This window comes from Chrysochloris asiatica, unplaced genomic scaffold (assembly GCF_000296735.1).
Source record: "Chrysochloris asiatica unplaced genomic scaffold, ChrAsi1.0 scaffold00166, whole genome shotgun sequence".
NCBI lineage: Eukaryota > Metazoa > Chordata > Mammalia > Afrosoricida > Chrysochloridae > Chrysochloris > Chrysochloris asiatica.
Window position 1 is genome coordinate 1,560,910 of NW_006408684.1, and position 11,884 is coordinate 1,572,793.

Consider the following 11,884-nt stretch of genomic DNA (forward strand, 5'->3'; position numbering starts at 1 on the left):
GCTGATATGGTCATCTGCTTTTGCTTCTTGGACATGTTTAGTGTTTATCTGTGGCCTTAATACTTAATTGAGTATGTGTTTTGGTATTTTTTATACTTTCTGATTGCTTAAAGGAAGATGTGATCAGGATGTGGGCTTCCCTTTTCACTCTTCTTATTGTTTAACTCAGAGTAGCTTCAGCTTGAGCTTAAATATGAGCAATTGGTGTGTTTCAGTCTGCCCTGGCCTTGTTTAGGCTGAAGATATGGTGCTTCCCCACCATCTTTCCTCACAGATGGAGTCAATCTGATTTCTGTGTATTCCATCTGGTGACGTTTATGTATATAGTTGTCTTTTATGTTGTTTTAAAAAGGTATTTGCAATGAAGAAGTCATTGGTCTTGCAAAATTCTTTTATGTGATCTCCAGCATCAAGGCCATATTTTCTAACAACTGTTTCTTCCATTTGTTTGCAGCCTTTGTATTCAAACACCAGTAATTATCTACACATCTTGATTACATGTTTAATAAATTTCAAACTGAAGAAATTGGTAAATTATTCAACTTCATTATCAATGGCTTTAGTGGTTGGTGTGTAAATTTGAATAATAGTGGTATTAATTATTCTTACTTGTAGGTGTTGATATGATCCTATTACAAACAGCATTATAATTCAAGATAGATCTTGAAATGTTCTTTTTGGTGATGAATGTGATGCCATTCCTATTCAATTTGTCACACTCAGCACAGCAAACCATATGACTGTCAGATTCAAAATGGTCAACGTCAGTCCATTTCAGCTCACTCATTCCTAGGATATCGATCTTTATGTGTTCATTTTCATTTTGACAACTTCCAATTTTCCTAGTTCCATACGTTGTACATTCCATGTTCTTATTATTAATGGATGTTTATAGTTGTTTCTCTTTGAGTTCTGTTTCATCAGCAAATGAAGGTCCTGAAAGCTTTACTCTGTTCACATCATGATGGTCAGCTCTACTTTGAGGAGGCAGCTCTTTCCTCGTCGTATTTTGAGTGCTTTTAGATTGAGGGGCTCATCTTCTGGCACTATAGCTGGCAATATTTTGGTGATATAAATTTGGAGTCTTGGTGTGGTGCTGTAGGATAAGACCTGGATTGTAAGGTTGTTTGAATTGCAAAGTAGGCAGCTGAAATCACTAGCAGCAACTTGGAAACCTTGTACAGGATTGCCATGAGTTGGAACCAAATTGACAGCACTTAGCAACAACAATTCATGTTTCAATATTGAGTACCTTGGCGCCATCTCTCAGTGTTCCATTGCTATTCATAAGGTTTTCAGTGACAATGAGTAAGACTCCCCACTGAGATGGATTGGCACAGTGGCAGCAGCAATGGCCTCAAGAGTAACAATGATTGTGAGGTTGGCGAAGGACTAGACAGTGTTTTTTGCAGTGTGGAAGGTCGATCTGTGTTGGAACTGAATGTCTAGGGTTTATGAGGAGTGTTTAGTGAGTTTGAATTGCTGAGTTTGAGGTTCACACTGACCTTGCGGTCCAATGCTTATCATAGAGTACCACACCAGCACATCCCTGCTCCTGATAGTCACTAATAAAGTTTTGTCTTAATACATTTGCCTTTTCTTATCTTTTTTATGTAATCAAGGCCATACAATAGTTGCCCTTTGGTGATTGTCAGATTTCACTCAACATAATATCTTTAAGGAGAGTGATGTGGCTCTGCAGGATAAGCAATGGACTACTAACTACAAGGTTGGTGGTTCTAGACTACCAGCCATTCTTTGAGAAAAAGATGAGGTTTTCTGCTCCCTAGATTACAAGTCTTGGAAACCCTATACTGGGCCTCTGTAAGTCAGAACACACTCGATGGCACTTAACCACAATAACTAATGTCTTCAAGCTCCACCCATATTGTAGTATGTATGAAAACTTCATTTATTCTATTGAGTAGCTTTTCATTGTATAGATGCAGCACATTTTGTTTATCTGTACATCTGGTGGTCTGTTGGTGGGTATTTATATTGCTTCCAACTTTTGGCAACTGTGTTTAGTGCTACAGTGCACATTGATGTCCAAGTCTTTGTTGAGTGTCTGCTTTCAAGACTGTTGGGTGTATAGGATTGGAATTGCTGGTCATATGGTAGTTTTATTTTTAGCTCTTTTGAGGAATTCACACACTATTTTCCACAATGGCTGTACCATTTTGCATTTCCACCAGCGACGGATAAGGGTTCCAGTTTCCCAACATCCTTGACAATATTTGCTGTTTTCTTTTTTTATATTGTAACCATCCTAGTGAGAATGATATGTATCTCTTAGTGGCTTTGATTTGCATGTCTCTGATAGTCAGTGTCACTGAGCATCTTTTCATGTGTTTGGTGGCCATTTGAACATCATCTTTACTGAAATGTCTATTTAAATCCTTTGCCTATTTTATGATTTGGTTATTTGCCTTTTTGTTGTTAACTTGTTCAAGTTTATACACACACACACACACACACACACACACATATATATATTTGGGGTTTTTTTTGGCTATTAGAATCTTCTCAAATATATCTTTTCCAAAGATGTTCTCTCAGTCAGTAGTTCGCCTTTACACGTCTTTAGTAAAGTCTTTTGATGAACCAAAATTTAAAATTTTTTATGAGGTTCCATTTATTGATTTTGTCTCTTGCTGTTTGTGCTTTTGCTGTTTGATTAGATAATCCATTGTGGATAGCTAGGCCTGACAGGGTTGCCCTGCTTGTTCTTCTAAGAATTTTATGGTTTAGTTTGCTGTTTAGGTTCTTAATCAATTTTTAATGTTTTTGTGTATGATGTAAAGGCATGGATCCTGTTACATTTCTCTGCATGTGGAAATTCAATGTTTCCAGCACCATTTATTGGACACTTTTATTTCCCCATCAAATGGACTTAGTGCAATTGTCAAAAATCCATTGATTTCTTGACTCTGAATTCTATTCACTGGCCTTTGTGTCTACTGTTATACCAGTACCAGGCTGTTTTGACTACTGTACTGTATTTGTTGTTGCTAGGTGCTATTGAGTCAATTCTGACTAATAGTGACCCTATACAATAGAACAAAACACTGCCCAGTCCTGCTCCATCCTTCCAATTGTTGTTATGTTTGAGTCTATTGTTGTTGTTGCTGCTGTGTCAATCCATCTCATTAGGGGTCTTCTCTTTTTTGTGGACCCTCCATTTTACCAAGCATGATGTCCTTCTCTTGGCACTAGTCTCTCCTGGCAACATGTTCAAAGTATGAGAGACAAAGTCTTACCATCCTGACTGTACCTCTTCCAAGACATATCTGTTCAGTCTTCTGGCAGTTCATAATCTTTTCAACATTCTTCTCCAACATCATGTTTCAAATTGTATTGATTCTTCTATGGTTTTCCTTATTCCTTGTCCAACCTTCACATGCAAAAGGAGGCATTTGAAAACGCCATGGCTTGGGTCTGGCATGCCTTAATCCTCAAATTTTAAAGAAGTCTTTTGCAGTAGATTTGCTTAATGCAGTATGCTTTTATTTTCTTTCTTTTTAAAAACTTTTTTATTGTGAATTGAAATTAAAAATTTTTTATTGTGAAAAGCTTATAGTAAAGATCATCAGTTTTACATTAAAAAATGTATACAAAAAATTATACACTTCATTTCATCTTAGTGATTGCAATCCCTTCCAGGCAACAACTTCCCCACTTCCTCCCTGGGATTCTTATTTCCATTCCACCCTCCTTTCCATCCATTCTCAATTTTGTCATTAAGCAAAAGTTGAGTTTTTGATCTTGAATGATTGATGGTGAGTATGCCTTATTAATGTCATCATCCCCCCTTTATCTATCCACTGATTGGCTAAAAATTGAGACATGAGGGTGGGTTATGTTCCAGACCTGATGGGTGTACAAAGGCCATAGTCTGGGTTCCTCCCAATTATTTGCTGACCAGTAAGCTGGCATTATTTTTGCTCTGTTTGAACTATTGCCTCTTGGTCTATGTGCAGGTTCCTTATAAGCACAATGAAGTGTTCTAGAATATCTATTCTTTGCAACGCTATCCATAGTTTGTTATGATCCACATAATCAATAGTTTTTGCATAGTCAATAAAGCACAAACAAATATCTTACTGATATTCTCTGCTTTCAGCCAACAAAGAGAATGTGGAACTAGGGATATAATTGCTTTCATCAATAATTATATCCCTAGTTCTACATCCTCTTCTGAATCTGGCTTGAACTTCTGGCAGTTCCATGTTGATCTACCGTTGCAGTCATTTTTGAGTTATCTTTAGAGAAAATTTACTTGCATGTGATATTAATGGCATTATTTGATGATTTTCACATTCTGTTGGGTCACCTCTCTTAGTAATGGGCACAAATATGGATCTTTTCCAGTTGGTTGGCCAAGTAGTTGTCTTCCAAATTTCTCCGTACAGATGAGTGAGTGCCTGCAGTGCCTCATCAGTCTGTTGAAAGATTTTCTCATCTTATTGCTCTGACTAGGATTTCTAATATAATATTGAAGAGCAGTAGTGAGAACAGGCACTCTTGCTTTGCTCCTGATTTCAAGGGGAAAGCGCTCATTCTTTTCCTATTTTGTATAATGTTGGTTGCTGGCTTCTTAGCTATGCCATGAATCTTATTAAGGAATTTTCTTTCTGTTCCAAACTTCATTAGGATTTTTATCAAGACAGGGTGCTGGTCTTCATCAAATGCTTTTTCTGTGTCCAGAGAGATGATCATGTGGGCTTTCTCCTTTGTTCTACTGATGTGGTGTATTACGGTGAGTGATTTTTTAATGTTGAACCATTCCCACATTTCTAGAATAGGTTCCACTTGTTCATGATGCATGACTCTTAATATGTTGCTGGATTTTGTGACTAGTCTTATGTTGTATATTTTTGCATGTATATTCATAAGATATATATATATGTTTTTATTATGAATTGAGTGATAGTTTACATGGGAGAACAACATCAGTTTTACATTCATCCTATCATATTTTATTTCATTGCAATGACTACAATCCCCTCCACGCATCATTCAACAGCATTTGCTTCCATTCCCTGTTTCTTTTTGGATGTACACCAAAGCACTCAGGAACATATAATCATTCAAACAACCAAAGGGTGTAACCTGCAAGTCTGGCCCCAGACCGCCAGCACACAGCCCCTCTCCCTCCTTGACCCTAGAGTCCCCAACCGCTCCATCTCTCCATGTCATCATCTCAGTCTCCATCTCTGGCATTGCTGCTTCTCTGGATAGGGTCCTGCACTCCGCTCTTCTCCCTCAATAGTCCCAGGGTCCTCTGCACCTGGATTGCACCTAGACTCTCGTCCTTTTGTTACAAGATGTCTACCTTTATATTTGCAACAATCGCAATCTGTCCTGATAACAATTATTCACTATTGAACCACAAGAGTCTTATCCCCATCTCCTTTCACCAACCCTGTCTAGACAGATTGGAAAGCATTCAATGGAGATTCTACCTTCTCCCATACCCTCTGAAACTAAGCTCTCTCTTGAAAACTTGTTAGCCAGTCACTTTGTGCCTTTATAGGCATAAGAGATATCGGCCTGTAATTTTCTTTTCTTGTGGTATCTTTGTCTGGTTTTGCTATCTGGCTTATGTTTGCTTCATAGAATGAATTCGGGCATTTTCCCTTACCTTCTTTAGAAACAGGATTGATGTCAATTCTCTAGCTGTTTGGTACAATTCCTCAGTGAAGCTATCTGGTGTAGGACAACTTTTTCATTTAGTTAGAATGTTTTGATCACTGATTCAGTCTCTTCACTTGTTATGGGTCTATTGAGGCTTTCTATTTCTTCTTTCATCAGCTTGGGTAGGTTGTATACTTCTAAGAATTTATCCATTTCATCTAGCATATCCAGTTTGTTGCCTTACAATTGTTCATAATGCTCTGTCATTACCCTCTTTATTTCTACTGAGTCATTTGCAATATTCCCTTTTTCATTTTTTATTTTGATTATTTGCATCTTATCTCTTTGTTAGCCTAGTGTATGTTTTGTCTATTTTATCCATCATTTCAAAGAACCAACTTCTGTTTTAACTAATGCTCTTTCTGTTGATCTGATTCTGTCTTAAGATATTCAGTTTTAAGTTTTCATTCTTCATATAAATACATTTACAGTATAATTAATAAAGAAGTTACTGAGGTCTGAATGAGTCTTTGTACCTTTACTAATTTTCTTGTTAAACTATAATACCATATTATCCTATATGGTAATTTTGTTGCTTCAAGGGTAAAGGTTCCAAAACTCCCAACTTTCACAATATATAAGGTTAGGTCCTTATGGAGAACTGGAATGACTATGTTTAAAATAAATTGTAAATTCAAAATAGTTAGAAAACAATGTCTTAGGATTGTGGACTTAAGTATTGATCATGAAACATAATAAAACAAATTAAGATTGGGAGTTTATGCACTAGCTGTTGCTGTTGTTAACTGCCATTGAGTTGGTTCTGATTCATAGGAAACCTATATAGGGTTTCCAAGGAGTATTTGGTGGGTTCAAACTGCTGACCTTGTGGTGTACAGTTCAGTGCTGATCCTACAGCGCCAAACCAGGACTCCTTGTGTACTAGGGTAGTCAGTAAATCCTGGGGGTTCCTAGAGTATGAAATATAATCCTGGTTTTAACTATATTTGCTGTATTTTGTTTTCAGCAAATATCTGAGTACCTGCTAAGTAGCAACTATAACTACATATAGTGGTAAATTGTTCTAAACCAACCATTGTTGTTAACTGCCATCAAGTCGGTTCCAACTCATAGTGACCCTTAGTAAGATTTCTAAGAATAAGAATAAGAGGAAGCTTCAAAAAGTTCATAGAATAATTCCATTATCTTTTTATTCCATTTTTCTACAAACTTTTTGAAGCCTCCCTTTCCATAAGTGTCTCTAATTTCCAAGAGATTACAATTTAGTTATGCTGAAAAATATGTATGTAAAAAAAAAAAACAACACTGCAACATAGATTATAAATTATCTACAAATCCAGGCTAATGCCACCAATCAAACTATGGTAAAGTATCATTTTCACAAATAAAAGTTATGAAAAGATTTTATGTTTCCTTAATAACAAAGGATCGTTCTAGAGTCCTGATGTGATACTGCAGGATAAGCACTGGACTGCCAACTACAGGCTCCTCAGAAACTCTTTGCAGGGTCACTATGAGTCCATAGCACTTAACAACAACAACAAGAAAGATCCTCCTACAAATTCCTTGGAGATTTCAAATACCATTTTTGCTTTTCTTCTTTGAGCACAATTCACAAAACAAATTAAAAAATTTTTTTTCTTTCTGTTCACAATGGAATCAAAATGCATCTCTATATTCTTATATCAGTTGCTTCCCTCACTTTTGAATTTTTTAGAGTTAGTGGAATGGAAGAATTTCTTTTGTACAAATATTTATACTTGAGAATTAATATAATTTAGTAAGGAAATCTATTTAATGAGGGTGGTTAGCTCTTTCTCACAAACATACTTTAACAAATGACGAGGAAAATATAAATATTTAAGGATCACATGTTGTTGTCAAATGCCGTAGAGCTGATTCTGACCCATAGCGACCCTGTATAGGGTTTCCGAGGAGCAGCTGGTGAGCTTGAACCACCAACCTTGCCGTTCAAACGGCTTTGCAGTCTGGCGCATTAACCCACAGTGCCACACCAGGACTCCAAGGATTACATTGTTGTTGTCGTGTGCCGTGGAGTCGGTTCCGACTCATAGCAACCCTATACAGGGTTACTGAGGCTGTAAATCTTTATGGGAGCAGAAAGCCTCATCTTTCTCCCGCGGAACAGCTGGTAGTTTCAAACTGCTGACCTTGTGGTTCACAGCCCAAATACATACACATAGTAGGATGAAAATGGAAAAAACAGGTCAGTTATCTTAGCTCCAAATTAGTGTCCAATTACTAGGAAACAGCTCTACTAAACTCATTTCTCTGATCTTCATGCTAAATACCTGGGGATGAAGTGCAAAGTCTTCTTTACAGATTGGGCATGGATGCATAGAATCCCCTTGCATGGTAGATCTTTGCTTCACTTTTTCCCATTCATCTGCTGATAGTGGCAATGGAGGAGGCTCAAATAGACCTAGCTTCTGTGCTAAAGTTAAAACAATAAAAAACGTAAGTTAAAATATAATTTAAAATACGGTACTCATACAATTTTTAATGTCATTTCACACAAATATTAAGCTAATGCATTTATCTAATAAATTGCTGTATTTCAGAATATACACATTGCTGGTTTTCTGTGGGGCCACAGAAGTCAGTGAGAATACCTTACATCTGCAGTAATGTTTTATGTTTTCATTTACAAAGGATATTCTCATATTCCATTTTTATAATTCTTTAAGGCGAACAGAATTATCATCCAATTATAGATGGAAAATTGATGAATAATTTTTTCACATGTACTGTTCACAAGTCCGAATCATTTCTCACCTAATTTGTCTTGCAGGCCTCACAATTTCCTGTTTCTAATTAATCCTATAGCTAACACCAGGATGCTTTATAAAATGCATATCAATCATGTTCCTTCCCTGGTAAAAGATTCTTGTGAGTTGGAATTACTGTCAGGACAGATCTCTTAATTTAATCCTATTTGAATATCCACCACATGTCTACTCTGGGGCAAGTAGAGAACTCACAGTCCAATGGAAAACAATGACTTAAAAAAATTAAGAGCCACATACTGGAGCAAAAAGCTGGTGGGAAGATATGCATCAACTTCCATGAACTCACCGAAGTCCCAAAATGACAGTATATGTCTGAACACTGTCAACTTCCAATGATATCATCATAAATATAAAATAAAATGTCAAATTCATGAAATAAGAACAAGACGTTATGACAATGGGACATTCAGAGTACAAAAAAAATTACTGAAAAGAACAAAATTTAGGAATGGTAATCAGTTCAAAGACAAAAGAAATAGGTAAACTAATGTCACAGAAAGTAGGGAAAAAAGATAATGCAGGAGATGAAAAATAAGAAAATGAAAGAATCAGTGTGAGAGATGTGACATCTGAATAATTTCAGAAAGAAAACAGAGAAAACAAAGAACAAGGATTTTAAGGAAAATGACCCAAAACATTTCCCAGTAGTGAAGGACATGAGTTTCTAGTGTGAGAGCTCACCAAGTGTCCAGCACAATGTTGTTATTGTTGTGAAGTGCTGTCGAATCTGTTCCGACCCACAGCAACTCTGTATAGGGTTTCCAAGGATAATAGATGAATGAAAACTCACATCTCGTCCTATCTTTGTGAAATTTCTGAACAGTAAAGACCAAAATAAATTAATAAAATAAAACAAAAAAACAGACCCTAAAAGCTTCTGGAGAGCGAGGGAGATCTCAAAATAGGCATATTTTTGTTGCTTGCTAGCACCCAGATCTTGGTTGCTAAATTCTATTCTCCTTGGAGAAATGGCTGATTCTAAGGAATAGGCGGAGAAATATCAGATGATCATGGCACACCTTGTAGTGCCAGAAACACAAAATGCTCAGAAAACAAAGGATTGAAACAATGTGAGAAACAAAATAAATAACATCAGCATTGGATTATAACCCAAAATATAAAATAAATATACATGAATCTATATAGATATGACCACTACTCGTCTGTCAGTTTGTCATACTATGGTGGCTTGGGAGTTGCTGTGATTCTGAAAGCTATGCCACCGGTATTTTAAACACAATCAGGGTCACCCATGGTGGACAGGTTTTAGATGAGCTTCCAGACAAAGACAGAGTAGGAAGAAGGAGTGACAATATTTAGTCAATGAAAACCTTATGAATAGCAGAGAAACACTGTCAGATATAGTGCCTGAAAATGAGCCCCTCAGGTTGGAAGGCACTCAAAATGCCACTGGGGAAGAGCTGCCTCCTCAAATTAGAGTTGACTATAATGATGCGAATGGAATAAAGCCCGTAGGAGAAAAGCCCATAGGACCTTCATTTGCTGATGGGGCACAACTCAAAATGAAGGGAAATAGCTGTAAACATCTATTGAAAATTGGAACATGGAATGTACGAAGTATGAATCTGGGAAAACTGGAGGTTGTCAAAAGTGAAATGGAACACATAAACATCAATATTGTACGCGTTAGTGACCTGAAATGGACTAGTATTGGCCATTTTGAATCTAACAACCAACCACATGGTTTACTATACCAAAAATGACAAATTGAAGAGGAATGTTGCTACATTCATTGTCAAAAAGAACATATCCAGATCAGTCATGAGGTAAAACACTGTCTGTGATAGGATAATATCCATGCGCTTACAGGGAAACCCAGTTAATACTACTATTATTCAAATTTACGCAACAACCACTAAAGCCAGTGATGATGAAATAGAAGAATTCTACCAACTTCTTCAATCTGAAATTGATCAAACATGCAATCTATATTGATCATTACAGGTGATTGGAATGCAAAGGTTGGGAGCAAAGAGGAAGGCAGGATCAGTAGTTGGAAAATATGGCCTTGGTGATAGAGACGATGCTGGAGAATATACGATAGAATTCCACAAAATCAATGATTTGTTCATTTTAAATACCTTCTTTATAGAGTGACTATACACATGGACCTCACCAGATGAAATACATAGAAATCAAATTGACTACTTCTGTGGAAAGAGATGATGGAAAAGCTCCATATCATCAATGAAAATAAGGCCAGGGGCAGACTGTGAAACAGACCATCAATTACTCAAATGCAAATTCAAACTGAAGCTGAAGAAAATGAAAACAAGTCCATGAGAGCCAAAATATGACCTTGAATATATCCCACCTGAATGTATGGATCATCTGAAGAACAGATTTGATACATTAAACACTAAAGACTGAAGACCAGAAGAGTTGTGTGATGACAACAAGAACATCATACAGGAAGAAAGCAAAAAGTCATTAAGAAGAAAAGAAAGAAGGAAAAGGTCAAAATGGATTTGAGAAGAGACACCGAAACTTGATCTCCAGCGTAGAGATGATAAAGCAAATGAAAGAAATGAGGAGGTCCAAGAGCTGAACAGAAAATTTCAAAGCTCAGCTCAAGAAGACAAAGCCAGTTATTACAATAAAATGTGCAAAGATCTGGAATCAGACAACCAAAAAGGAAGAACACGCTCAGTATTTCTCAAGCTGGGGGAACTGAAGAAAAAATTCAAGTCTCGACTTTGGTTATTGAAAGATTCATTGGGCAAATTATTGAATAATGCAGAAAGCATCAAGAGAAGATGGAAGGAATACACAGAGTCACTGTACCAAAAGGAAATGGTTAATGTTCAACCATTTCAAGAGGTAGCATATGATCAAGAGCCAATGATACTGAAAGATGTCCAAGCTGCAGTGAAGGAATTGGCAAAGAACAAGGCACCAGGAATTGATGGAATAAAAATTGAAATCTTTCAAGAAAGTGAGGTGGTACAGGAGGTACTCACGCATCTCTGCCAAGAAATTTGAAATGACATGAATGTATGATTTGTTGAAAGTGGAGTTGATAGTCCGTTTTGGAAACCTTCACTTCAATAAAAAGTAAAAAAAAAAAAAAGAGGTGGGAGGAAAGGGAAAGTAATTCACTGACTAGAGGGTAATGTTAACTTGAGGGAAGGAGACAGCAAAATACAAGAAGGGAAGGGCAATATACAAGAGGGAGGGTGGCAGAACAATGATGAAGATACTTGAAGACACAGGGAGGTATGAAAGGGCTAAATGGGATAGAGGGAAATAGTGACACTTAAACAGTGTTCTGTTTGTAGATACACAGCCACACAGGCTAAAAGGGTATAGGAGCAAGGGTGGGATCCTATCTATCTAATGATCTATCTATCTATCTATCTATCTATCTATCTATCTATCTATCTATCTATCTATCT

General features: G+C 36.8%; 1 protein-coding gene across 1 annotated transcript in view; it reads right to left on the reverse strand.

Annotated features, from left to right (window-relative positions):
- The window catches only part of RNF32 (ring finger protein 32), a 52,855-nt gene that overhangs the window by 35,724 nt on the left and 5,247 nt on the right, over positions 1-11,884 (reverse strand). The window contains exon 3 of the mRNA XM_006871292.1: positions 7,971-8,113. Within this exon, the coding sequence (XP_006871354.1) occupies positions 7,971-8,113 (143 nt within the window). The remainder of the gene's footprint in view (positions 1-7,970; positions 8,114-11,884) is intronic.